Source organism: Phasianus colchicus, chromosome 5 (genome assembly GCF_987193195.1).
Source record: "Phasianus colchicus chromosome 5, bPhaCol1.hap1.1, whole genome shotgun sequence".
In the NCBI taxonomy this organism is placed as follows: Eukaryota; Metazoa; Chordata; class Aves; order Galliformes; family Phasianidae; genus Phasianus; species Phasianus colchicus.
Genome location: NC_143440.1, coordinates 41972713 through 42000301, shown reverse-complemented (window position 1 = coordinate 42000301; position 27589 = coordinate 41972713). Strand labels below are relative to the sequence as shown.

The 27589-nt window shown below is 38.4% G+C and overlaps 1 protein-coding gene across 1 annotated transcript; it reads left to right on the top strand.

The window, feature by feature from the left end:
* Positions 1-56: 56 nt before the first annotated feature.
* Positions 57-25882, top strand: GTF2A1 (general transcription factor IIA subunit 1). Its single transcript, XM_031593133.2, has 9 exons — positions 57-257; positions 6719-6820; positions 7876-8083; positions 10498-10562; positions 12525-12600; positions 15884-16017; positions 16592-16912; positions 19282-19371; positions 21350-25882. Exons 1-9 carry the CDS (start codon positions 228-230, stop codon positions 21455-21457), a joined length of 1134 nt encoding a protein of 377 aa, XP_031448993.1. The 5' UTR covers positions 57-227; the 3' UTR covers positions 21458-25882.
* The last annotated feature ends 1707 nt before the right edge of the window (positions 25883-27589 follow it).

Sequence of the window (27589 nt, the reverse complement as noted above, 5' to 3'; positions counted from 1 at the left end):
TCGCGCAGCTGCTCGGCTCTCGCTATATAAAGGGGCGAAGCGGGCAGAGCGGGCGGCTGGCGGCGGCGGCTGCAGCCCCAGGGCCGGCGAACGAGGCCGGGCCAGGCCGCGGGGCTGCCCGTGAGCCGGGGCGGGACGTGCGGGCTTAGGGGGGACGCAGCCGGGCAGGTTTATTGTTTTAGGGGCGACTCCCCCCGCGGTTGGGGGCGTCCCGGGGGGCTCGGGACATGGCGAGCTCGACTAACACAAACCCCGTGGTAAGGACCGGGCCGGGGGGCGAGGGGGGCCCCGCGGGCGGCGCGGGTGGAGGGGGCCGGCGGGGCTCGCCGCCCCCTCCCCCGCACCCCCGTCCCTCGGGCCGCCCCGGCCCCCTCCCCCCCGGCCCGCGGCGGGAAGGGGCGGCGGGGTCCGGGCCGCTCCCCGCGCGGCGGCGGCAGCAGACAACTTGTGGCGCCCGACGCCGGGGCGGGGAGAGCGCAGCCGGGGGCGGCGGGAGCGGGGCGGCGGGAGCGGAGCGGGGGGCGCGGGGCGGCGGCCCGGGGGCGGGCGGCGGACGGAGCCCCGCGGGGGAGAGGCCGGGGCCGCCCGCCGCGGGCCGGGGTCCGGCGGGAAGGGGCGGGCGGGGTGGGAGTGGGGGGGTGGGGGGAGCCGCCCGGGGAAGGAGCGAGCGCCGCCGGCCCCGCGCCCGTCCGGGGGCGAGCCAGGTGTCGGGGTGGCGGCGGCCGCGGCGGTGGCGGCAGCCCGGGCTCCGCTGGAGCCATTTTATGTTGCTTGATCGGAAGGAGACGATGGTTGAAAAGCACTTGTCCCAGCCCCGCGGCGGTGGTCCGCCGGGCCCGGCCCGGAACTTTTCTGCAGCGAGCGAGGCAGTATTTATTTTACAAAGAAAACTCTCGCCCCCCTGTGTCCCTTCTCGTGCTTTCTGCACCTTGGCGGGCGGCTCGCTGCGGGACGGCTCGCTCCGGTTTGCAATAAGCAGTCACACGCACGGCCGATCCCGTCGCCCCTCGGTCGCCGCTCCGTCCCCGGCGCGCCCCCGGCCCCGACCCCCACCCCGAGCGCCGGCGGCACAAACCCGGCGTCCGGCGGCAGGCGCGGCCCTGCTTGTGGCGCTCGGATCCATCATGGCTTCCCCTGCCTTTCTGCCTGCCCGCTCCTTGTGTTCCTCCTCCCTGTGGCCGCCCTGTTTATATAGAGCCATTGCCGCTCTCTAATATAGACTCTGCTAGGATGGGAAGGTGCTTTCCAGCCCCACGTCACCGCCTCTCCATTTAAACACCACATCAGCCTTTAAATAGGGAGAGAGCCGCCGAGAGCGGGCTGGGAGGTGCGTGCATCGCGGCGGAGGCTGCCGGCCGCGCTTTTTGTCGCTCTGGGTTTCGCCGGGTTTGTGCTCCTGCCTCGCTCCGCGCTCAGGGAGCGGCGGCGGCGGCGCTACCCGCGGCAATCGGTGCCGGCTGGCTGTGCGCTGCACGAAGAGGGCACCGCCATCCTCCCAGCCTTCTGAAAACGCTTACCTTTTTAATCCCCCCCCTTTATCCCCCCCCCCTCTTTTTAAAAAATTATTATTTTTTAAATTATTAATTATTAGTGTATGTGTCTTTTTGTTCATAGCTTGCAGCCCTGTGTACCCTTATGGTCATCCAAGGAGTTTTGCTGCTGGATGGGGAAAGGAGAACTTAGGTGTTCTTACCCAGCGTGGCAAAGAGGGATGCAGGACTTGTTTCATGTCATTTTGCCAGCTTCTGGTACAGATCTTGTACCAAAAACAGCATTAATATTGAAGTTCTGTTTATTGGTCCTGGGCACAGATTGTATGAATGATTGTTGTGTGCTTCTGGTAACTGAAGGTGATGGGGCACACTGATATTTTGGAAGATTGTGGTATTTTCTCTATTATTTGAATTAGAATATTTTTAGTACTACAGAGCAGTATATAAAAGCAAACGATACAGAGTTTCCTTTTTAAATCCAAAATCTTACCTGTAACCCACCCTCATGTGATTGCAAGGAAGTAGCATTGCTTTGCTATTTTATCAACTGTTCTGAAACAAAATGTGGGACAGCAGTGAGCCATTGCGTGCAGGTCAGCTGCTGGTAGGATAGTTACTGAATGTGCGTGATCCAAATCTTCTGGCTGTTCTACACACAAACTGCTGGCTTTCTTCTCTAACTGATAGCAAAGGCTCTTTGTCTCTACAGTAAGTTAGCAGTTTCATGTCTCTTTTTCTACCAAGTTATTACCTAATAGGTCACTACATCTCTGTATTGAATAATCTTCACAGATCTTATAAATGTCTTTGTTTCAGCAACTTGCTTATCAGTGCTGCATCTCTGTGTTAACATAGCATAAAGTCTGCGAAGTGCTGCTGAAAGGTGCCTGTGTTTGATCACAGTGTTCGGAATAATAGGAGCTTAAAATGAGCCTGACTCCCATTGAGGTTGAATCCCAAGAAAACAGTACAGTTTTGCTGCACTCTGTAAAAATCAGTTCTATTCTGTACTAATGATAACCATACATACCTCAGAGTTGCAGAAGAATGTGTGGAAGTACTGCAGCCAGCTGATAACTTCAGCAGGGCAGATTTTGGGCCTGGTGTGTCATAGTGTCACTTCAGCATCTGATCAAATCTGACCTTCCTAGGAAGGGATGTGTATAACATGGTAACGTTTTTATGTGGTATAAGGTTTTGCAGGTGACAAAGGTAATTACCTTGTAAAGGTGTGACAGGTGTCACATTTAATTGCTTACAGTATAGCTTTTATATGCTACTTCTTTTGCACTCTTCTTTGGTGTAATTGTGACTAAAAGTAGTTACATCTTCAGTGTGGTGTTCTCATGTCACACAGCTCCCAGCTGTATTTCCACAGACAGGAGAAACAGATGGGTAACATCTCAGGGATAACTGCAGAAGTAAGTAGGAGAAAACTGCTGTCAGATGCACAAGGCGTGCAGTGTGTATTCCTTTGTAACGTGATGGTTATTGGAAACCCAAACTGCCCAGATCCCAAGAGTTGTAACAGTAATTAGGGAGAGGTGCAGGTTTTCTACCCTTGGAACTGATGGAATGTAGGAAGTGCAGCCCCCAAAGGCATGTGGCATTGCTTAAAATAGCTCCCTGCTTGCTCTTCTGATTTGGAGTGCGTGTGCGTGTAGCAGTCTCACCATGCTCAGAGTTTTCTTTACAAGATGTACAGAGAAAGTGAAATATAATCATTTCCGTATGTTCCCAGAGGGGGACATATGAGATTTCAAATCTTTTCTGTGTGTTTGTGGTTGCATCTAATAAATCAGGAATTTTAATTGTTGTCTTTAATCTATAGTAAGTGCTTGGAGTAGTGTTTATTGAAGAGTGATTTGAGTGTGTTTGCTCTTAAAAGGGCCTGAAGTTTACAGTAATGTGCTCTTTATGAGGGAGGCACTTTAATACAAACCAGATGAAAGCACGATTATTTTAATAGCAATCTTTTAAGTTTCTGTTATGTTCTCGTTGCTTTCTTTGATTGAGTGTGAAAATTTATGACAAAATGCAACTCACAGGCCCACTGGGAGCTCATTTAGTAATCGCGTGCCCATGTTCAGCTTTTGAGTAAGCAGTGCGTGAAATAAATGATGGTCGTTCAGCTCCAGGGATGTAGGTAGTTTGTATAAACAACTTGAGCATCTCATAAATAATACTCAGAGCCAACAATTACTGCCTATCTAAAAAAATACAGTGCACTTCCTTTTTAAAGGTTGAGGTTTAAGTTCATAAATTCTATAATTTTATGTCTGGTTTTACATCTGTAGAAGTAACATTTTATGCTGTTTTTCACCATTCTGCCATAGATGGCTCTTGAGAAAAGCACCGCTGCTCCATTCATGGGCGTTCAGTATAGCTGTGCACAGCCAGGGTTTATCTGAGTGTGATGGAAATGTGTATGTGAAATCAGGAAGCACAGGGGCTCAGCCACTATTTCATTATGAAGTGTAGATATTTTCTTTGCTCCTTCTCCTACTAATCATATAACCGTGAGTGTATTGTATCTTGTGATACTGTGTGACCACAACAGTGCAGACTGCTGAGCTGTGGGACCAATTTGCTGTGCCTCAATGTCAGTGTTTTTTCTCAGGGCTTTATATTCTGAGTGATACCTGTAAATACACCTCGTGGAAACACCTGGCAGGAGGTGGTGACTGCTAGTGGGAATAAGGGCCTGTTTGTGCTGAGTCTGCTTTATTAATAAAACAGTAGATGTCTGAAGGAGAAAATGCCATCTCTATTCTCCAGGAATTTCATTTGTAATTTCAGTTGTAAGGATGCTCCATTGACTTAAGTGAAGCACCTCATGTACCTAAGGATAAGTGTATTTATTTGAGGAATGGTTTGGGCTTTAAGAAACAGATGCCTTTAATACAATAAGAAACAATATGAACAGTAGGTCAAGTAGCATTTCTGTTCTAGTTGAATTGTGTAAGCTATATGCAATTTGTTTAATTATAGGAATAATAGGACTTAATGACATTAAGTAGAATGTCTTTTTGCATCTGCAATGAATTAAGTCTAAGTGGAAAAATAATCCTGTTAATGATGCTTAGTATTTTTCACAGCACAGAGCTGAAGTACCAGTGCTCAGGAGAAGACAGGATTTGAAAGGCTGCATCAGATGTCTCCATAAGCACTAATAATGCTGTACCTAGCAGCTTAGATATAAGTATGCCATACAGTTTTGAAAGAAAAAGAGTCTGTGGATTATTGAGTTTTTTTCTTTTGGAGAAATTGAGTTTTGGACAAAGCTGCAGTAAAGGTAATTTTTAAGTATGGCAAACATCCACTGTTACTTGAGGCCAGAAAGTTTCTGCAGAGATGAGTAAAAGAAAGGATGAATTCTGACATTTCAGCTCCTTGATTTTCCTTGGCATATTTCGAAGTGGAAAAGTGACAAACTGATAAAATTTACAATTAAGAAAAAAAGGAGTGCTGATAGCATGCCATTTGCCAAAATGCTGGACTGTGGATTTTCTGACCAGAGTGATGTGGTATCTTTTTGGTGCCTTTTCTATTTTTCCTTTTTTTTTTTTTTCTTCTTTAAGAAAAACTACCAAAGCATGCCTCACAGGCATTGCTTGAAACACTATGGGTGTAGTGCACTAAGCAGATTTCAGGAAACAGTATCCTGGTTCCAGGCTTCCAAGTAGGCTATAATACCAGTGCACTTTAAGTTCCTACTTATTGGCTGCTCAGCTTTGTTCTGGGCTGGTAAGCCATGTGCATAACAGAGACATAACCATTCTGTTTCGTAACATGTGTGCAATGTAATCTTTAGCATATCTGTAACGAATTCAGCACTTCGAGGATGCATTAAGCAACTCTGTATGCATAAAGTAAATGCTTTAAGAGCAAGCAGTAAATCTGTGCAGTACCAGCTGTGTGAGTCTTGCTGTGTGTGCTTGGTGCAGGCTTTCTGCTGATGCACCTTAAGGACAGCCCTTCCAGAGCACTGAATTCACTGTGCCGGGACACGGAGATTGCTTTGCATGCATACAAGGTATCTGATGCAAGTGGCATCACTTCTGATGGGAGTAGAGTAGGGGAAGATGTCATCTAAAATAATTGTGTAGTTAGTTGCAGTTTAGTTTAGGAACAGTCAACGCTCAGCCCAAGGAACAGCCTCCATCAGTGAAGTATGTATGGTTCACAGGCTGCAGGTTGGTCCTAACTCAGAGCTCATGATTCTACCTTGCAATTATATAGCACACACATATTAAACTCAATCAGAATACCACTGAGACTTACACATGTACAGAGGTTCAAGCAGTGGTGTTTGGTTATAAAGTACACCTGAATAATACAGTTATCCTGTGGCTTTTGAATTAAATGTCACTCACGAATCACTAAAGTTTCTACTCTTTTTAAAATTGTACTTGTGTTTTAAAATTCACAGAGTGACTGAGGTTGGCAGGAACAAGTGGGCCAACCCAGAGCAGGGTGCCCAGGCCTCTGCCCAGGTGACTTTTGGGCATCTCCAAGGGTAGAGAGTTTACCATCTCTCTGGGCAGCCTGAAGTGAACTGACAGTTAGCTTTGCCAATGGCAGTCTAGACATGAGATCAGTGTAATAGTATGTGTGTAGTTTTGCCCCCTGAAAAATGTGTGAAGTAGAAACTGCAAACAAAAGTCTGTCTCTCTTGATATCAGTAGCTTCCGCAATAAGGTGTGTTAAGCAAGGACGTTTGTATATGGATACTGGCAGTTCTGAGGCTTCAATGTTTTTCAACGCAGTAACCTCCTGAGCTGTATTTGATTCCTGTTCTAGTAGCAAGAGCTATTGAGATTCCTTTTTTTTTTTTTTTTAACTTCTAACGTTCTTTGACACAAATATTTTGCACTCATGCAAATATTTTTACATATTCAGCATGTACACTAGCAAATGGGAAACAAATTTTCCAAATGGTAAACAATCTCATTTTCCTTGTTTTGACCTACACTCCTTATGGCTTGGAGTTTCTTTTGACACAAAAGGTAGCAAATTCTCCCTTTCCTTTCCATCTTGTTAGAGCTGTTTGTGCTAATGTATACTTTCTTGGATGTTTTAAGTCACTCAGAAACCTGCAGTGTATAGCAAGTGTAAGAGGTTACTATTTTAGAGGGTGAGAGGAAGGGAGGATCTAATGTTGGAATGTGGAATTTCTTAAAAAATAGAAATAATACTAACTTCTTTTTTTTTTTTTTTTTAAGCCTAAACTGTACAGGTCTGTAATCGAAGATGTCATTAATGATGTCAGAGAAGTTTTTCTGGATGAAGGAGTGGATGAACAAGTTCTTATGGAACTCAAAACAGTAAGCTGAAAGTTTTTTTTTTAATAGATCAATACATCAAATGTTTCTTGGTTCTGCCTACTGTTGTACGCAGTAAAAATGCTGGTTTTTATTTATGAAGCACTATATTAATCTACGTGTTTTTAGTCCCATATCATTTGGATTATACTACTCTACAGAAGTATCTGCCCACCTTGTTTACTTCCCCTAATTTGACATAACAGAACTTGGCATAGACTAACAGTGGACATCTAAATCAACAGTGTAACCACTTCAGTCCCTGAAAAATTGTATCTTAAAAGAAAGAAAAAGAAAAAGATGTGTTTTAGAGGTAAACAACTCCAAAGGTTTCTGTGCTGGAAAAATAAGTATGTCTACTCCAGTTGATGTTTTTGTCTTAGTGAAGGAGTGTGTCATAGATGTATTCTGCAGGTCACACCAGAAAAGATTCAGTGGAGAAAGAGGCAAAGAAGGAAAATAAATGAAGGCTTAGAGAGTTCTTAGCAGGGCCCAGTAGTCCTGGGTACCCTTACTTATTGAATACTTATGCCTCTATGTTTTTGCATTTTTGTGGTTGTGGCTTTTCTTGGGAGAGTTCAGCTGACATCAGGAGCTATAGGACTGAAGAGACTGAGTTTGATATCATGGCAAAAACTGTCAGTACTTGTGCAGCTTGATATTATCTTGGGTATACCAGTAGTTTCTATTGGTATGTTTTCAAGCAACATTATTGAGGAGTTTTATGAAGAAATAGCTTTGGGAAGGGCTGTAATAAAGAATAGATTTTTCTGATTCATACTTCTGTAAGAGTTACTATGGTTCCTCCACAAATGGAAGAAAAAATGAATGTTAAAGCTTAGACTGATTATTTTTAGCTGACTACTTAGTTCTTCTCATTAAAATATTACCTATGTGGAATTTTCTCCTCGGTCTGTATTTGCCCAGGGGCTTTTTGGCTAAATAGACTGCATAAGATAAATAATGAAAACAAATTTAATTTTTTAGTACTGGCTGTATTTTTACAGATCCTGTGAAGTAAAAATCTTCACAGATTTCTCTTTCCTTTCTCAAACTAGCTGTGGGAGAACAAGCTGATGCAGTCCAAGGCTGTAGATGGCTTCCATTCAGAAGAGCAGCAACTTCTGTTGCAGGTGCAACAGCAGCAGCAGCAACAGCAGCAACAACAGCATCATCACCACCACCATCACACACAACCTCAGCCGCAGCAGACTGTGCAGCAGCAGACTCAGCCACAACAGGTTCTTATTCCAGCATCTCAGCAAGGTCAGGCTTACACTCTAACCTCTCTGGTGAAAGATTGAAATTAGACCAACTCCTTACTTAGCATATTCTAGATTTATGGGAAGAATGTTGATTTTGCAGGTAACCTTAGGTCTTTGTGTGAAACTTTGCTCCTACTTGACCATATAATGGATCAAGTGAGCTGTTTAGATGAAAAGGTATCTTGACATTTCTTTTAGTCTTGAATATGCTTAAGATTTTGAAAAAGTTGAATTCTTTCTACATAACTTACTTTTTCATAATACATGACTTTCAGATTGTGACAAAAATCCATGAACTGCTTTTTGATTTCAAGACAGTATACAAAAGAAGTTGACAATTTATTCAGAAGATAGTAATGCTACTAAGAGCAAATAAATTTTAAAAACAAGAGAGTTCATTAAGCAAAAATGGATGCTAGGATATGAAAAACACTCAAAATACACATAGGATATGTTTTTCATATTGGAACAGGTTTTCAGTGAAAAGCGTAATGGCTGTTTTTCTTGCACCTTTAGCAGATTGCACAGTGGGATTTGGTTAGCTGTAAGAGTAGTGTTTCCTGTAGTATCTGTTTTACATGTTCTCAATGAAACATGTAGAAAAACATTTTCAAATTTCAATTACAGAATTGTAAATATGACTAGATTTCACTGCTTGCTTACTACATAAAAAAATCTCATGAAATGCATGAGTTATTGTATGCTATTACATTTATTGCATAAAAATATTTATCTGTGATACTCAATCAGGGACTTCAATTTTTATCAGATTTCATAGATCAGAACCTGTGTTGACATAAGCACAAGAGGGAACTATAACTGATTTTGTTCTCCCTCCCCCAAAAATGTTATGTTTTATGTTTAAAACAGAGGGGAGCTACTGTGAAAGGAACCTGTTACTGGTCTGTGTTTTTTTTCTTGTTTTCCTTTTTTTTTCCTTTTTTTTTTTTTCTGGACATAAATCAGTTGTGACTGTTGGAATAAAATTTGTTTTGGTACTTAAGACCTCTAAAAACAAGCATCTTGAAATGAACTAGTTACAGTTGGCAGACTCTGCAGACTTGGTTTTTACTTGGACCTCTAGTGGTTGCTTAGATGAATAGCTGAGACTCCGTTGACCACGTTGCCCACCACTAATATGGAAATCCCTGTTCCCTGATTCTGTCTTAGAATCATAGAATGGCCTGGGTTGAAAAGGACCACAGTGGTCATCTAGTTTCAACCACCTGCTATGTGCAGGGTCGCCAACCAGCAGACCAGGCTCCCCATCCAGCCTGGCCTTGAATGATCCTGAATACAGTAATATATTTTAAACTGATTTATTGTTGCCCTGCAGTGTGGCTTAAGACCAAATGACAGCGTGGAAGATAAATGAATTTGGATATCAAAGCACTTCACTCACAGATACTTCCAGTTTTACTAATTGCATGACTTCCTTTTCCATGGGGGAGGTGGTGTAATGTGAGAATTGGGCGAGTTTGTGTAGTATTTCTTTTCATGGGTTGGTGCAGACAGAGAGTGAAATTATGACAACAGTAAGTAGTTCCTGCTGTGTGGTGTGTGATTATGGCATGTGGCCATGATTTTGTGAAAGTTGGAGAGATGACTTTGGGTCTTGGTACAGGATTGTAGTGCTTCTCTCCCCACAATTGAATCTTTCAAGAAGCGTTGTACTTCAGTGTCCTTTGTTGCAGAATTGGATTGAGAATACTATATTGATGATTAGTTCATATTGCTTTGTCATATTCTAATTTCCTGTCAATGATGTTGGAGACTTTTGGTCACTTTTTTGTGATCAACAGATTACTCATAGCTTAACTGTCTATTTCCTGTATCACACCAGTACAATTCTAAGCTAGGTGGTTGATAATATTTCATCTGCTACGCTAAAAAGTCAGCGAAGATCACAAGTTTAACAGCTATGCTAAGAAGATCTGAGGATAACTGCTGTGTCCTCTTAACTTGCTCTTTCTCTTGCAACAGTGTTTGTAATATTTTTTGTTTTTGTGTATATGTGTTTTTTTTTTGTTTAGTTGTTTTTTTTGAGAGTTGATCACTAGTAGTTGATGTTTTTGGAGAACTCTGATGCTGAATATCAGCAAGTTTATTAAAAAAATACTGTAATAGCTTTCAGAAATACGTTTTAAATTTTACTTTCCATAGGGTCAGAATAGATAATTGAAGCCATTGAAGTAAAATCTGTAAAAGGCAGAATAGCCATACTGCACCTCAGAGCTGCTATTGTATATTGTCTTGACAGTAAAACTTGTAAGATCGAAGATTGCTCAGTAGCTGTTTTTGCTGTGAAGCTCAGCTGATATTTGTGTGATATTTTTTCAAAGTTATTTTGGTTTGGATGTTATTTTTGGCAGACTGTGTAGTATTCATGAAGTGCTGTATTTTTCTGGTTTATAGCACCTCAGCAGCAGGTTATTGTGCCAGATTCCAAGCTGATACCACACATGAATGCATCGGGCATGGTAAGAAAAGCTGAGGCTTGTACATCTATATGCTGTCATTATATAAGTTGTTTTGACTGAATAGTGAACACAAGTCTGGTATTAGTCATCAGATGCTTAAAAGCAGGAAATGATAAAACCGTCTGTCTGCTTTCTGAGTTCTGCTGCTGAAATGACAATCTAGAAGTAACCAAGGACTTAGTTTTAGTAACAAAGCCTAGGGCTTACCTGGATTTCTGCTTTAAGTGGATGGTTGGACTGGATTATCTTGGAGGTCTTTTTCAACCTTGATGATTATATGATCCTATGATTCCAAGAGTGGTAAGCCTAAACTTTATTTAAATTGGAAATTGGAGTACTCTTGGTGTAAATCTGCATTATGTACTTGTTGCATACTAATGCAACACTATTAAATGATACAAACATTGTATTTGCTAGATACAGGAAATAGCATCAACTCTTCTGAAGTCTAAGCTTATAACAAATGAGAGTTTATTTAGCAACTCAGATCCACTTTTTCTGGTCATGTTATTTAGATTCATTAATGTATAGGAGAATATATAGAGTCTGGTCATTTATCCATTTCTCTCAGTTTTTATCTCAAGAGGTTAATTTTGGTTGTTTGCTCTTTTTTAAATGCTCTGGCTTAATAAAATAAATATATATAGTTATACTTGGTTTTTGAAAACAACAGCTAATAATAATTAAACATATTAAAACCAGAATTTATTACATTTTTACAACTTCTCTGGTAAAAACATATGAAGCAATGTTTCATAATTAGTCAAGGCATTGGTAACTTGCATAACCTTCATTTCTCCATTATCTGCTGACCTTATAGAAAAGAATCTGAATTTCATTACTCAAATAGAAAGATGTACTCAGAAGCTGAAAGCATGCTAATATCTAGCTTTTCCTAAAGCATTTTACAACTATTTCAATGTAATTTGTAACTTCCATAGAACAACAATTAAACTTTTTTTTTCTCTTATTTTGTTATGTCTTGTTGATGGATATTGCAAAAATGAGGCTGTGGGGATTTTAAAACTCAGGTGCTGTCAAAATATGAAAGAACTGTAAACTGCAGAAGACTACTATTCAATAAATACTCTTTTATAGAACTAAGTTGGAATACTTATGTGTTTCTGATAAGCTTTTAGGTTGATATTAAATAATATATCTGACCTCAAATGTCTTGGAGAACAGTGACTAATGAGAATTTATTTATATGCCTTTGAGATATGTGAATGCAGGAAACCACTTTTAAGTTTTGTTTTTCTGTTGTTTTGGAAGTGGTATTACTACTATATAAATCAATCAGTAAGGGGAGATCATATTTCTTACAATCAGGATGTTATGTACTCTACCCAGTAATGAAGTTTAAATCCTTTCAGTAACAGAGGGTAATTTCTCATGGTTCTTCCATGGTGAGGAAAGGGAGGATTTTCAAAAGATAACTGCAATTAGACACTTGAAGTTGAAAAACCTCTGGAGAAATCAGTTTCCCTATATGAGTCAAGGACTTACTGCAGATTTTTGTGTTTGGAGCTATTGCGTTAAAATTTAATTTCTGTAAGATAGAATCATTACCCATTGAGAGTCCTTGGATTTCACTTCTAACCAGCTGTCTTGAGAGAAAAAATAAGTCATTCTGTGAGCAATCAGTATGCTGCGTGCATATATTCACTTGAAAGAATTGTGTTATTTGGAACTTGAAATGTAGATCATTTGTAGAATGAAGAAAAGTGCAAACCTGATTGCTGCTCCTTGTGAAAACAAGACAAGTGAACATGATCACTGCTTAAGTACCTTATTTTCAGATTTGTAGGCTCATGTCTTTAGCTGCTTTGAAAATGTAAAACTGCCACCTAAGCCATGCAGTATTTTATTAGTAGGTCAGAAGAGGTACATATTTTCAGGCAGTATCTTGTAACACAAAACACTGGCAGTAACACTTCTTAAAAAGCTTTTCTTATATTTCAGAGTGCTGCAGCAACTGCAGCTACATTGGCTCTCCCTGCTGGTGTTACACCTGTTCAGCAGATACTTACAAATTCAGGTAACTGTCTTAACACTGATGTCATGTGGTGGTTTTGCGGGTGCTTGTTGGGAGGGAGAAATTGTGGATTTTACTTGCTGTCATATATTGTTCATATATCAAAATCAGGGAATCTTCAGTGGATGCTTGAACTGTTGCTCACCAGTCTTATGAACCTAACAGATTCTGTGCTAGTCTTCCCTGCTTTTTAGATGTGTGCATGAAGACAGACATTGCTGTCACTTCCCTTTGCATATTTCTGAGTACTGTGAGGCATGATGCGAACCGTATTGAAAAGCAGGTGACAAAAGTGCAGGATAGCTTTATCTGTAACTGCAGATAAGATGTGCCTTAACAATTGTGGTTCTTGCTGTGCTCATACAATTGAATTCCTAATTTTGTTGGCAATGCCAGTTTTATTTTACATTTATCATGTATTATATACTGTTACGCTTTATGCTTAGAATATAATATAAATGTGACTTTCATGAACAGCTTCATTAACAGATGCTTTATTTGAGGCCTTTCCCTTTAGTCCTGTCACTAGTTACACAAGAGAAGAGGCTGATCCTACCTCACTTAAAACCTCCTTTCAGGTAGCCGTAGAGAACAATAAGGTCTCCCCTGAGACCTTATTCCTTTTTTCCAGACCAAGCATTCCCAGTTCCCTCAGCCACTCCTCATAAGGCCTGTCCTTCAGACCCTCTCATCAACTTCATTGCCTTTCTCTGACTGTGCTCCAGGACCTCAATATCTTTCTTGTAGTGGGAAGCCCACAGCCAAACAGAGTACTCAAGGTGCAGCCTCACCAGTGCTGAGTACAGGGGGGCGATCACTTCCCTGCTCCTGCTGGTAACGCTATTTCTGGTACAAGCCATGATGCCATTGGCATGCTTGGCCTCCTGGGCACATTGCTGGCTCATGTTAAGCCAAGTGTTGACCAACACCCCCAGATCCATTTCTTTGTGCAGTCTTCCAGCCACTGTGCCTCAAACTGTAGCATTGCCTGAGGTAGTAAAGGAAGATCTGAGAAAGTTTATTTCCTAGAATCTGTTGCTTTCCTTCCCAGAGTAATTCACTTAGTCTGCTCAAAACTGGCACTTAACCTCCCTGCTTTATGCATTTGAATGTTTAATGGATACATGGTTGAAATGAAATTGAAACGTGTAGCTGTTCTAGAAATGTAACATCTTCTAATTCCTAAGGAAGAGCATCTGTGCTTTAGAAGAATATTATATTGTCATTTCTGTTATGCTTATTGTTTTCTTTTTCAGTTGCAAACGTTTGTAGTATGTTTTCTTTAAGGAGAGGGTAGGATAGCCTGCAGAACTGTATTTCCTTCCTTTCAGATTTACTTACCTGTTAAAGAGATTTTTGTAGTTTGCATTGATAGAACAGAAAATAAAATCAATCTTTAGGGAAATATTTAAAATTAAGGATTGTCTAATTTCATTTCTTCTCCTTCATTTGAATAGAAATGTAAAGAGCATGTTGGAATATGTCTTAGCTCCCCCTTTTCAGAGTTGGAAGCCAACTGTATAGGCATGCATGCCTTAACACATTTTGTGAAGAATAGATGTAAAAAATAAAGCTACAGGTTAATTAAAGAAATAGAGATCAGAATATAGGTATTGTGGAAAAAGGAAGGTGAAGTGGATAATGAATATAAGAGTAGACTTTTCAGAAAGACAGCTACATATCAAATTTGTAAAGACAGTTATGTACAGAAGGATTTTCCATAATGTGGTCATCAAAGGGACAAAAGTCCCAGAAGGGGAATGCCATCTGGCTAGATCTTGGAAATACTACAGCATTGGATAAAACTAAAGTGATGTGACTATCTGTGCTTCTTGTTTTGGTGTATATTCATGTGGATATTGTGTACCTTTACTTCAGCAAGGCTTTTAACGTGCTTTTCTGTAATGTCCTCATAGTTAAGCTTTAGAAGTGGGGGATAGATAGGTGCACAGTGAGGTGGATTGAGAACTGGCTGACTGGCAGAGCTCAGAGGATTGTGGTCAGTGTCGTAGGGCCTATCTGCAGCCCTGTAGCTTGCGGTGTTCGCCAGAGGTCAGTACTGGGCCTAGTGCAGCATCATCTGCAACAACCTGGATGAAGGGATATAGTGCACCCTCAGCAAGTTTGCTGATAATAATAGAAAGCTGGGGTGGGTGGCTGACACACCAGAAGGCTGTGCTGCCATTCAGTGAGACCTGGAGAGGCTGAGGAATTGGGTGGAAAGGAATATTAGGAGGTTCAATGAGGGCAAGCGCAGAGTCCTACACCTGGGGAAGAGTAACAGCACACACCAGTGAAGGGTAAGGGCTGGCTATCTTGAAATGATCTCTGCTGAGAGAGACCTGGGTGTCCTGGTGGACAACAGGTTGACCATGAGCCAGCAGATATCAGTGGTATTCTGGGGTGCAATAAAAAAAGTGTGGACAGCTGCTCAAGTGGGGGTGTTCTTCCCCCCCTACTCCATCATGGTGAAGCCACATCTGGAGTACTGTATCCAGTTCTGGGGCTTTTCAGTTCAAGAAAGACAGGGAACTTGTATAGAGAGTCCAACAGAGAGCCACAATGATGATGAGGGGCCTTGAGCATTTCCCATATGAGGAAAGGCTGAGTAACCTGGAGCTGCTCAGCCCGGAGAAGAGAAGACTGAGAGGGGAATCTTATCAATTCTTAAAAGTAACTAATGGGTAGGAGTGAAGTGGATGAAGCCGGGCTCCTTTCAGTGGTGCTCAGAAACAGGAAAAGGGTTGATGGGCACCAACTGGAATGCAGTTCCATTTGAATATGAGAAAATCCTTGTTTTATGTGAGGGTGACAGAGCACTGGAACAAGCTACCCAGAGAGGTTGTAGAATCTTCTTCTCTGCAGATATTCAAAACCTGCCTGGACGCTTTCCTGTGCAAACTACTTTAGCAGGGATGATTGGACTAGATGATCTCCAGAGGTCCTTTCCAACCACTACAATTCTGTGATTCATTTGTACTCTGCTTGTATAATTTATCTTAGAAAACATGAGGTATGTTCGGAAGTAGGAACTAATATTTGAAATACTGTCTTGCTTTAGAGGTTTAGTCTTGGTTTGCATACTTCACAATGATAAGCAGCCTTATTAATGCTTCCTTTCTGGCACAGCTGCTATAGCACAGTATCTTTTCATGGGTGAAAACAGAATACAATGCTCTTTAATTGTTAACAGTGTTCTTTCAGGAAACAGCTTTCTAAACTAAGGTAATTTTAAACAGAGATATCTGTTCTTTGATTAATTTGGTGTTTATTTATCTTGCTACAGGCCAGATCCTCCAAGTAGTTAGAACTGCAAATGGAGCTCAATATATTATTCAACCACAGCAGCCAGTTGTTCTACAACAGCAGGTCATACCACAAATGCAGCCTGGTGGCGTACAAGCACCTGTTATACAGCAGGTAAAGAAAATAAATTAATACATACACTTGAAAGTAAAAACCTGATAGTAATTATTAAATGGGCTTGCATTTTTTGCTGTCAAATTTAAACATTATACAGAACAGAAGTAGTATATTTAAAAAGGATTGTGTTAAGGATGTTTTCAAAGATGAAATATTTTGGAATATTTCAAATGTTTTTATTCTTGCAAGATTCAGACTAGCATTGGTTTAAAACTGCTTTTGTATGGGTCCAATGACAATTAGATTACTTGCACAGTTTTAGTCACTATCCTTTCAGATAGTATTCTGCAAAGAAATTTTAAAAATAATCTCCTATTTGAGTTTAAACGTTATTCCACTGTGCTTGGAATTTGAGTGCAGAAAAGTACCAAGTAATTAGAGAAGTTATGTTATTGAAGATGTAATTACCTGTCTGATATAGGTGGAGTATTAGTAACTTGTTTCTCTAATTAGTCCAAGTCAGATTGATATGCTGTCGCAGGGTTATCCCTAGATGTAAGTCCACCACAGCATATGCTTCATTGTCTTCTGCTAGTCTGGTGTGTTAACAACCACTATACTATTCCATCAGGTTTTGGCTCCAATTCCTGGAGGGATTCCTCAGCAGACAGGAGTGATTATACAGCCTCAGCAGATCCTTTTTACAGGAAATAAAACTCAAGTTATACCTACAACAGTGGCTGCCCCTACACCAGCTCAAGCACAGATTCCTGCAGCTGGTCAGCAGCAGCCACAGCAACAACAGGCACAACCACAAGCACCACTTGTTCTCCAAGTTGATGGAGCTGGAGACACATCATCTGAAGAAGAAGAAGATGAGGAAGAAGATTACGATGATGATGAAGAGGAGGACAAAGAAAAAGATGGAGGTGAAGATGGCCAGGTTGAAGAGGTAAAATTAACATCATTTCAGAAGACTGCAGAATGCTTGTATTTCATTTTTAATTTTTTCACCGCGGTACTTAAAGGAATACTATAATCCTCAAAGAATGTTACCTTCCCATAATCTTGAAAATATCAGTGCTATCTATGTACTGTAGTTTCTTTATATCCCATACTGACGTGGTGGAAATTGTGTATTATTAAAGCACGTTGAAATGCAGCTGGGGTGGCAGGGGATAACAGAAAAAAATGTTAATTATGATGAGTGCCTTTTTAAAGACTTCAACAGTTGTGTTTCTGATGGTATGGGAAGGTCAGCCCTGGTATTATGAATCCTTCTTAAGCAAATAGAAATAATCAACTCCGCTTGGGTCAGAGTGCATTCCAAAATTAGGTGGTAGGAGGAATGACAAAAGGTGAGTGTATTTCTAATACACTGAGAGAACAAATACATGTCGTGGTGTGGCTTGCATCTTACTTACTGTTAGGTTGCCTTATTATCATACTAGAAGGGGCCTGAGAATGAAATTTGATTATAAAACATTTTTAAAAACACATCTGACCTTGATTTAACTAAGTCTGGAGTTAGGATTAGGAGCAAATGTTCCTAGTAACTTGCTTAATAATACTGTGTGTTTAGTTTAGATTTTCCATTTACTTGGTTTTGGACTTTAGACAGTGGTTCTAACTGAGTTTTGTTCTGTTGCACCAAAAAACATCAAAGAAAAAGCTAATAAGCTAAAAGTACTTTTATTACAGTTTCTGGCAGGAAACTTTGTAGTCCCTAAATCTGTAAGATGCATTTTGAACTGTTGGATCACTTACACAGTTCTCTGCAGATTCCCAGTATGCAAGCATTTGTAGCATTTCACCATCTGTATCACCCATGCATTATATATGCTGGTAAAACTTAAAATTTTTATCAAGGAGTTAAACTGGATTTTCTGTAATACATCTACAGTTGTGTCAAACAATATTTTTCTATTAGAAGTTTTGTCCACATCACCCTTTCCATTATACTGATTGGTATCAATCAGTGTCAGTCTTGAATATGTTAATAGTTGCCTTACTAAGTATGGGTCATCATGCGTCAATATTGTGTTCTTTAATGTAGATTTTTTTAATATGCTAAGGCTTCATCATCAGTATGCTGGAGACCTCCCCATTACTTTTGCTTCTAGCATTCATCAGCAGGTAGTTAATGAGTTGAGCAATTCTTTAAAACTTAATTATAACAATAATTGATATCAGGAATTCTGGTCGCCTTTTTCTTCTCTCACTTCTGGTTTCATAGTATAGCTTATATATTTTGGGGCAGGTGGCAGGTGGGAAGATGATGATTAAGCAGAAGACCTATGAAAAGCCATTTTGCATTTATTAATGGTTATTTTAAGCTTTTGAAGTACTTGCTGTTTAGATGAGGTAGAGAAAGAAGAAGAAAAAAAGAAACTTTTGCAGAAGCATTCTCACCATATTGCATAGAATGCAGTACATCAGAGTTCTATTTTGACAAACACTAGAGGTTAGGTTCTTGAGGAAAGGAGTGAGAATGATTTAGAAGAGGTATCCAATTTAGATATGAGATTTAAGACAATCCTCTTAAGTACAGGTGGGAAGGTCATGCAAGGAAGGAGAAATGAGACTTGCAGTTCAGTAGTGCTTGTAAATACCCTTCTGGCGTCATTTTGTAATCTTGCAAGACACGCACAAGTCTAAAGAAATAGTAAAGAGTAGAGGAAATAACACAACTTGGAAGACTTCTGAGGAGGAAAGGCCACTTGTAGAAAGACAAAAAGTTGAAAATTATTTTTAAGGAAAAATACTTGTATCTGGAGAAGTTATTTTTACCTGTCTCTGCATCATCTTAAAATATCTTTTTTCCTCCTCTGCAAACTTCCTGCTTGTGTTGAGATTGTTTCCATTTGTGGTACATAAGACAAAGATAAGTCCTGGAGTTTCTATTTCCAATGGAACGTAGAGAGAGATGTGAATAATGTTTTATTTGCATTACTTAGATGCTTCAGAAAAAAAGAAAATACACATAAGGACATTGCAGGTGCTAGAACTTTTAGAATAAAGGAATGAAAGTGATTGTGGTGTGTCGTGATTTCACGTGATGTGATGATGAAAGAATGCTGTGCTCGTAATCTGTCCTGAACATTGAAACTGGGCACTGAAATTGGTAAGGACATCCCTCTTGTATCATGGAGGGCAAAAAGGAAAAGTATATGAGCCCTCTGCTGGAAAGCTGAATACTTTGCACCTCCAGTGATTTTATAGATCCGTGCCAACAGACTGTAGCCTGGTCTGGCGTGAACAATCTAAATAAGAGCTGTAACTTTACTAAACATGGCAACTTTTTCCATGTATTTCTTTCAGGAGCCTCTTAACAGTGAAGATGATGTGAGCGATGAGGAAGGACAAGAACTGTTTGATACGGAAAATGTTGTTGTGTGTCAGTATGATAAGGTAAAATATAAAACAGATGCAAGAAATCTAATTTCTCTTATTCCTTCAAGCCATAATTTTTCAGTGATGAAGTACCCTTTGTGACTGTCTAGTACAGGTAGATCTGTAAAGGTTATAATGTGAATGTTAATGCAAGAACTATCTGTCATTTATGTGAAAGGTGGGGTTTTTGTTTGTTTGATGCTTTTTAGCTAGACTTGGTGGTATTGAATAAAGCCTAGAAAAATCTGGTTGAATTTTTTTCTTCATCATAGCTATCTGTGATCTTTAACAAAAGGTCAGTCATCTTTGCTCTGGAGAAGTGAACTATCATAAGTAAGCTTTGTAGTTTACTGTAGCCATAAATTAAATTAGTAGCCATCAAGGTTTAGACTTACTAGAAAATTGCTTATTGATAACTAAAAATTTCTCTTTTTGATGACTGTATAATTTTCAGAGGAGAGTGTTCTTTCTGTGCTATTCTTTTTTTTTTAATTATTTTTATTTTCAGAAAAGGCAGTGTCTCTTCTAGACTATAATCAGAAACTATTAGTTTGGAAACAGTTTGTGAGAGTTATTGCTTACTGACACTTTTGTGTTCAATCTGTTAAAATTTAAGTGATCTTTCTCTTGGACAGTATTTCACCTCTTTGAAAGATCCTCTCTTTAAATATCTTGTTGTCCCATTGCTTAATTGTTCTAATGGCATGGATTTATTGGTTCTGTGCTTACAGTATGTTTTATTTGAAAACAAATAAGAGAACCCTAAAATATTCTTCTATCTTTATACTGAATTTAAAACTGTTGCTTATTCTTTATCTCATGTCAATGGGAAGATGTATTATAAAGAAAGTATCTGTTACCATCATAGAATTGTAGGCGTTGGGAAGGACCTCTGGAGATCATCTAGTTGAACCCCCAATTGTGTCACTGGCCATTATGATAGGGACTCACTGTGGAGCTAGAAAGAATGTCTTTTTTTCTTTTTTTTTTCTGTTCTAGAATTTCTTGGGTTGTTGATGATACTTAGACTGATCACCCAGCTTAATCTTACAAATTTTTGTTATACAAAGCAAGCCTTAAATACTCACTATTTTTATTGAGAAGACTGTATAGTCTTCTATTCATTGAAGATGGAGCTTGTTGAGCACTCAGCTTCGTTCCATCATCCCCAGCTGGAGATCTTACTTTTCTTACCTGACACTTTAAGATAGAACCGGAATGTAAATCATATAAAATGACTTACCAGTGAGAACAAACTATAGAATATAAGATTAACAGATATATGCATTACCAGCTATGCCATCTTATGCTTTTTTTTTTTTAACATAGAGATTTTCAGACTGAAGTCTTTTAAATAATTCATTTACCTTTCAACCAGTTTGTAACGTTCCAAATCCTAGTGTCAAACTCTAATAATTTAGGTAGAAAGTTAAATAAGTCTACTGTCTATCTGTATATAAAGTAGTCAAACTAGTTTGCAGGTAGAATGGAATTTAGACAGCACAAGCAAAGAATAAACTTAGTGTTGGACTCCTTCAGGGCTAAGTTTAAAGCATCAGTCTTTGTTTCAGTGTTTGAAATAGAAATATCTGTCTTTCAAGTGGAGTTTCATGGTATGTTGTAATTAAAATAATTTATTAAAGCAGTAGAAGTTGATATATATTTCTCATGTTTCCTTTCCAACCATCTCTAAAGACTTTTAAATGCTTTGTATTTTACGATGTCTTTGAATTTGCATGGTTTCTTGACAGTCCCTGTGAGATTTTTTTAACCTGGTTTGAAAAATGCAGCTGAAACTGCTAGATCTGTCATTAGAATTTGTTCTCTACAGCTAAATGCAGAATTGATTTTCAATATGTTTATAGTAACTTGGTAATGTGTGTTTAATTGTTATTTTCATTTTTCTTGCTGATGTAATTTACTATATAGTTTACTTTATGCATTAGTGGCTGTTTCTGATGCAGAGTAAGACTTCAACTTTTTTCCCTATTTTTAGATCCATAGAAGTAAAAACAAATGGAAATTTCATCTCAAGGATGGCATCATGAATCTTAATGGAAGAGATTATGTATTTTCCAAAGCCATTGGGGATGCAGAATGGTGAAGTTTTTAAGACAAACAAAACAAAAACTCCCTGTAAAAGGAAAAAATGTTCAAAAGCAGGAAAGGTTGAGACTTGGACATATTCTCCAACCAAAATGTGTTTCTGCACATGAAGCATAAACAAAAGTATTGGAACAAAGGTAAAATGTGGCAACAAAGACACTACTTCAGATGAGCAAGCCATGGACTGTAGCAGCTATAGCATTGTCTGGGAGCTGGTTTTGTGTGTTAGGAATACCTTAATTATCAATTCTACATACAGGTACCTACAGCTGGTATTTAGCATGTAAGGCTTTGTCCCCCCCCTTCTTCCCATGGTTTAAGATTTTAAAATACTTCCAATGATTGAAGGAACTCTTCCCTGTGATAGATTATTAATCTGAAAATGCTTATTGTGTGTACAAATCTTTGCTTTGAACACTTCCTTTTGGTAGTGAGGATGGTCAGAATGTTATTTCGACTGCGTGCAAGCTTTGTACAGAAGGGTAAGAATTAAGGTGTTAAATTTTAAATAACTTGTATAGGGAAAATATTTTTAATTCTGATATGCTCATTAATTATAATATCTATTTGTGGTTTTCAGTTCAGTTCCCCGTAAGCAAGTTGTTGTTCCTAGCAGTTATAAAATGTTAAAATGATCATTTATATTTCAAAGTTATTTTAATTTCATGTAAGTGATACTTTTCATTTAGGACTGTTTTTTTTTTGTTTGTTTGTTTTTAAATACTAAGCACCTGTAGCTCTGGGCTCCCCCTGCCCCCAAAGTCAGACTGCTTAACTTTTTAATTATATTCTTGCTGTATGGTGGTGGTTTCAGCATTGTTGAACTGAAACAAATAATATAGCTTCCATTGACTTCTTCAAAGGCTTTTTGGAGGGCTTCTGAATCAAATGTGTAGGGAATCACACAACAGATGCATTCCTTCACCTACTTACTACATCCGTAGTACAGACATCCACTAAATTTTTAATATAGAAAGTAACTTTAAAATCCTGGCTGCAGCTCTCTTAATCAAAGATGTGTTTTATTAAAAAGTGTAGCCATAAGTTACTTGTAGTAGTTAATCTCTCTAAAGTTTCCAGGTGGCATGTAATTTCATGAGGAGAGCTGCACAGCTTTGAGAACACAAATTTTATTAAAATGTCTGTAGACTGACTTGTTAACAGAAAATCATAGTTAGAGGCTCTAGATCTTGTGTAGCCACTTTCTCATATGCCTTTTCCAGAGGTGTGGTTTTGTGATAATTTTTCTTTTAAGCAACAAGGTTGTTTCCCTCTGCTTCCCCTTCTCTCCTGAGAACTGAACATTTTTCTTCACACATTGGATATCCTTGCAAATTCTTTCAGAAATGCAGTTACTTTTGAATGAGGAGAGGAAATGGGCATTATACCTGAGAAACTGTTGAGGAGAGAATGTCCATATGGCTCACCATTTCAAACACTTTTCTTTCCCTGAGTCCTTGGAAAGAACACAGCAGACTTTATTTTAGTTAGGTTGAGAAAGACTTGCAGAAGCAGACAGTTGACCCATAAGTTCTGCCCTTTTTCTGTCACTCTGGAGAATGAAACTTACTAAGCATTATTTAATGAAGTCACAGGTATATTTTAGCAGTATATAAGCACTGCCCTAATTTTCATTCTCTCTGATTTACTTGCCTTCAAATGTATTGTTAGTCTCAGTAGTATTTTAACAAACAAACAGAATACTCCAAAATACCCCTCCAAAGAGGGTTTCTTTACTGTGATTTTGTATATCTGTGCTCTCATTGATAAAGAATAAAACTGCCTCTAGGTACGCCTCGAGCCATATGATTGTTGTAAGCCATTTACATACATAAGCTTTATGAAAAGTTGTTTTTTTTCTAATTCATTCTTTTGTAATGTCATTATTTAGAGTACATTTTTGGCTCGGGGCTTCAAGGTTTCTCAGACTGATTGGTGTTTGTTTTCTTCTGAACAAAGCAGATATTTTATTTGTTATTATTATTTGTACCACTGTTGACACTTCTTTGTACAAGTGAGATGAAGTCAATATTGTACCCTACTAATTCCTTCCTTCTCCTTTTCCAAATCTATTACCAGTGAGTCTTAAGTAGTGGACTTAAGAAAAAACTCCCTTAACAGCACAACTAAACCAACAAAAGGAAAAAATCCCTTTAGCTATAGATTCCTGATGAGACTATTGGAATCCAGATTACTTGGACAACACTTGGTTTTCATATGTCTTAGAATTTTTTTTTTTACCCCTTATGCATATTAGAAACTACACAGCCTTTTTATTTATTTTTAAGGGATAGCAGAATTTTAAAGATAACTCAAGTTTAGGCTGTTCTGAAGGATGTCTGAAGCTATCTGAACTTGCATTCTTTTGCAAGCTAATTGTATGATATGCTATTCAACTAAGTTTTGTTACTTTCAAATACAAGTACCTGTGAAGTTTTCTGTAAGCCAGTCAAACACAAATATACCAAACTGTGCTCTTATTTCTACATCAAGTGTTCCTTTTTTAAATCAAAAAGCATGTTTTAATTTTATTTTATTGTAGCAGCTTGCTGTAAGAATGTAGTTTGCTTAATTTTACTATTGTACTTGAACTTTAATCATGGTTTTAACAATGTAACTGAACAGACCATTTCACTAGGTTCCACAGAAACCATTCCTTCAGAGGGCAAGGGATTCCCATGTTCATAGTTCATAAATGATTTTTTTTTTTCCCCTTGGAAATAGTTTTTGATGCTGTTTTATTTTTATTTTTTAAATAGTTCAGTATTACAGAAACAAATAATGATTTCAAGAGGACTTATTTAAAATTTGCACAGATAATGGAGCACCTTTTAATGACAGAAAAAATGGGGAAAGGTAACTTCATAATTGTAACCATGATGACTGATGGAAACTTGCAGAGCAACAGGGCAAAATTGGTACTCTTATGCTTTTTTGATTTGTAGAATGCCTGTTTTGCCAGTATGACAGATTTTTTTTTTCTGTTGGTTTCCTTAAAGAGTAAATTTCCTGTAGTGCTTCAGTCATAAAAGCAACTTTTTTGCTCTAATTCTGTTGGGTTCTAGTGTGTGCAATCATTTAAAAACATCTAAGTTGAAAACATGTTCAAATATGTTTTCTTTTAAAGAGATAATAGAAAATTTAGTCACATAAGGAACTTTATATTGGACTATTTAAATAAAATATGATTTTATCCCCCGAGTTGCTGATTAGTGACAAGATTTCTTTGAGGCTTTGTACTCCTTGTTCCTACATTGGACTTACAAGTTGCATTTGAACTTCATTCAGCTTCCTTAATGCAATTTAAAGTAGCAATTGTGGTCTGAGTTATTTTCAAGATTATGATACCTAATTCTGTATCACAATTTCTAGGAAAGAGCAAAGAACATGTTTTCATGTCATAGAATTTTTTACAAATGGTTTTCTATTTCTGCTGCAGAATAGAAGTCTAATGTAAATTTCACTGAGTCTGTGAAAATAATTCCACCATTTGACAGTTAGCAGTAATTATGTCACCATAAAGCATTGCCAGAGAAAAAATTCTCAATTCCAGTGAAGCAGTTGGAGACCTTGTTGAGTAAAGTGCGTTTTGATTCAGTCTCCTCAGTTTGTTTAAAACAAAAAAAAAAATCCTTTTAAAACAAAATGTTCAAAAATTCTTCCCAAAGCAAAAGCTTCCCATCAACTGCAATAAGATGATCAGGAGGTGAAGAGTAATCTTAGGATAATGCACACTGATATTGGGCTGCTTTACACAGCACCGTGGGGTTTGTTGCGTGCCACCCCCTTCCCTGCTCCACACACAACTGAAATCAGAATTATTTTCAGACTTTGAGAGTAATGACTATAAAAGATGAAGAAACTTGCACATCATTTTGTATCGATGTCTGGCATTTAAAGTCTTGTTTTCCCATTGCTGTGATTGGTTGGGAAATGTGTAAAAACCAGTCCATTGGTTTCCCTGTTGTCTACTTTTTTTAGGGAGTTCATGCAATGTGTCTTTTAATTATTATTTGGCGGATTTGACATTGTGGAACAAAAGGAGCTTTTTTTACCAGGATGAACTACCTTGAGTTAGCTAAATGTACAGTCATTCAATGAGACATGTTCCAGAGTGCATAGGGTACCAATAGAATATGGAGTGGGGGAATATCCTTTTTTGCTGTTCTGAGCTACTATTGTCAACTGCTGTTGTACATATACTGTTATGTGTAAGGGGGTAAATATATTTATTATGTTTGTAAAATTCATTCTGTACAATTGCAGATCAAGGTTGCTCCTCTGTGATATACAGGATATTATGTTTCAAAGGCCATGCTTGGAATACAATTAGAGAACTTAGTATTTTGATGTACTAAGACCTATTTTAAGTTTAATATTTTGCCTTTGCAAAAACTTTAATTAAAGATGTTATTTAAAAATGTTTGCCACTTCATTTACTATCTTCCATGTGTGCATTTGTTTAATATCTGATGTTTAATGATTTTACTGAAGAATTCAAATTAATTTTCGTAACATGAGTAACCTCTCTGTCACCTATGTGTTGAGTTTGCTTTGTAGGCTTTCCATTTAACATAATCAGAATGACATCAAAACTCACGTTTTAATCTTGATTCCAGAAACCTGTAATTATTTAAGAATTATTGCCCAATGGTAACATAAGACTTAGGTCTTGAGACAAGATTGTTTGAATAATTTGGTGTGCAATACTGGTTCTGTAAATGGAAATGCAGGATAATACTGGGAATGAAATACACAGTTGTTGGAGGAGAACAGGCTGATAGTAAGGATTTCAACAGTGAAACTGATTTGACAGAATTGCTTTCTAATGCAAGCAGCTGACATCTCCTCAGTTCTGGCTACCAGTAGTTTATAGAGACATCACTCATGCTTTATTTTTAAATCTGACTTTTGAACTTGAAATCATTTTCAAGTTCAGAGTATAATAAACATCAATAATTTTGATGTTCTACCACTGCTGTCTAAGTTGTGCAAAAAAAAAAAAAAAAGAGAGAGAAGAAAAAGCAGAACAGTGACAAATCAGTAGCAAACTCAAGTTGTGTGCATTTTTTTTTTCTTGTTTGTTTTTTTTTACTTTGTTATTCATTATTAACCGTGCTTTTGCAGCTGGCAGGACCAAAGCATTTCAAGGTTATGTTTTGGCAAAATCAAGTACTTACACTGATTGGAAAAATGGTATTTTGATTTCTTAATGGCTTTATTCTTTAACTGCAGAAGTATGAATATAAAAATCTTAGGATGTTAGCATAGCCTTTAACGTATCTCCATTTAACTTCAACTAGGCGTCATACCTTGCAACTTGTCTTAAATCTGTTAAATTCAGAGTTAGTGTTTTGTGTAGGTTTTTTTGTTTGTTTTGTTTTTTTTACTAGGACTTCTGTCTGTTAGAAGTCTGGTTGAAGTCTGTAGGTGTTGCTTACAGTCAGAGCAGGTTATGTCAGTTTTCCCTCAGAATATTTTTTTTCTCAGTAATGAGATTATGCCAAAACCATTCTAATCCTTTCAGGGGTGATGACATCTGGTTATCTGCAGTTTATTTGATTTTTTTTTTTTTTTTTTTTTAATATCTTTATTGTGGCTATATAACAATCAAAAAAGTAGTTTTATGGCAAACTTTTCTACTTACTCTTGTGTGACGTGCCTGTGCAATTAACTCTTTTTACATGGTATAAAATGCCTGTCCTTGCTTGACTTGAAAAAGGATAATCTGGAGGTAATACAGGGAGAATAAATACTGAAAAATACACTTTGCTTTCCAGAGGGTAGCGAGTTGCCTGTTAGTTTCTGGAGTTCAAAATCTCCTTTGTAAAGATAGATACTGGTGTTTTAAAATGCCTTTTAGTAATAATTATTTTTAAAAAATGCAGCTAGGTGCATTTGGTTTACACATTTTTATTCTTAGTTAATTTTTGTACAGAAAGTTACTGAAATTGAACACAGAAGATATCTAGTTCAATAAAGTGTATTTCAGTAACAAGTGAAACAAAGCCTACTGTTACATTGTAGACAGAACCTTTAACCACAAAATTTCTTAAGTGTAGATGCTGATTGTGTCTAGTTAGAGATGGTTTTAGTTTGCTAAAGGTGCTGTACAAAGCAACTGCACTGC

Bases quoted from the DNA above. Each gene is read 5' to 3' on its own strand.
- GTF2A1 (XM_031593133.2), top strand. From the start codon at position 228: ATGGCGAGCTCGACTAACACAAACCCCGTG. The intron at 10,563-12,524 runs GTAAGAAAAGCT...CTTATATTTCAG, and splicing joins ACATGAATGCATCGGGCATG to AGTGCTGCAGCAACTGCAGC. The intron at 19,372-21,349 runs GTAAAATATAAA...CCCTATTTTTAG, and splicing joins TTGTGTGTCAGTATGATAAG to ATCCATAGAAGTAAAAACAA.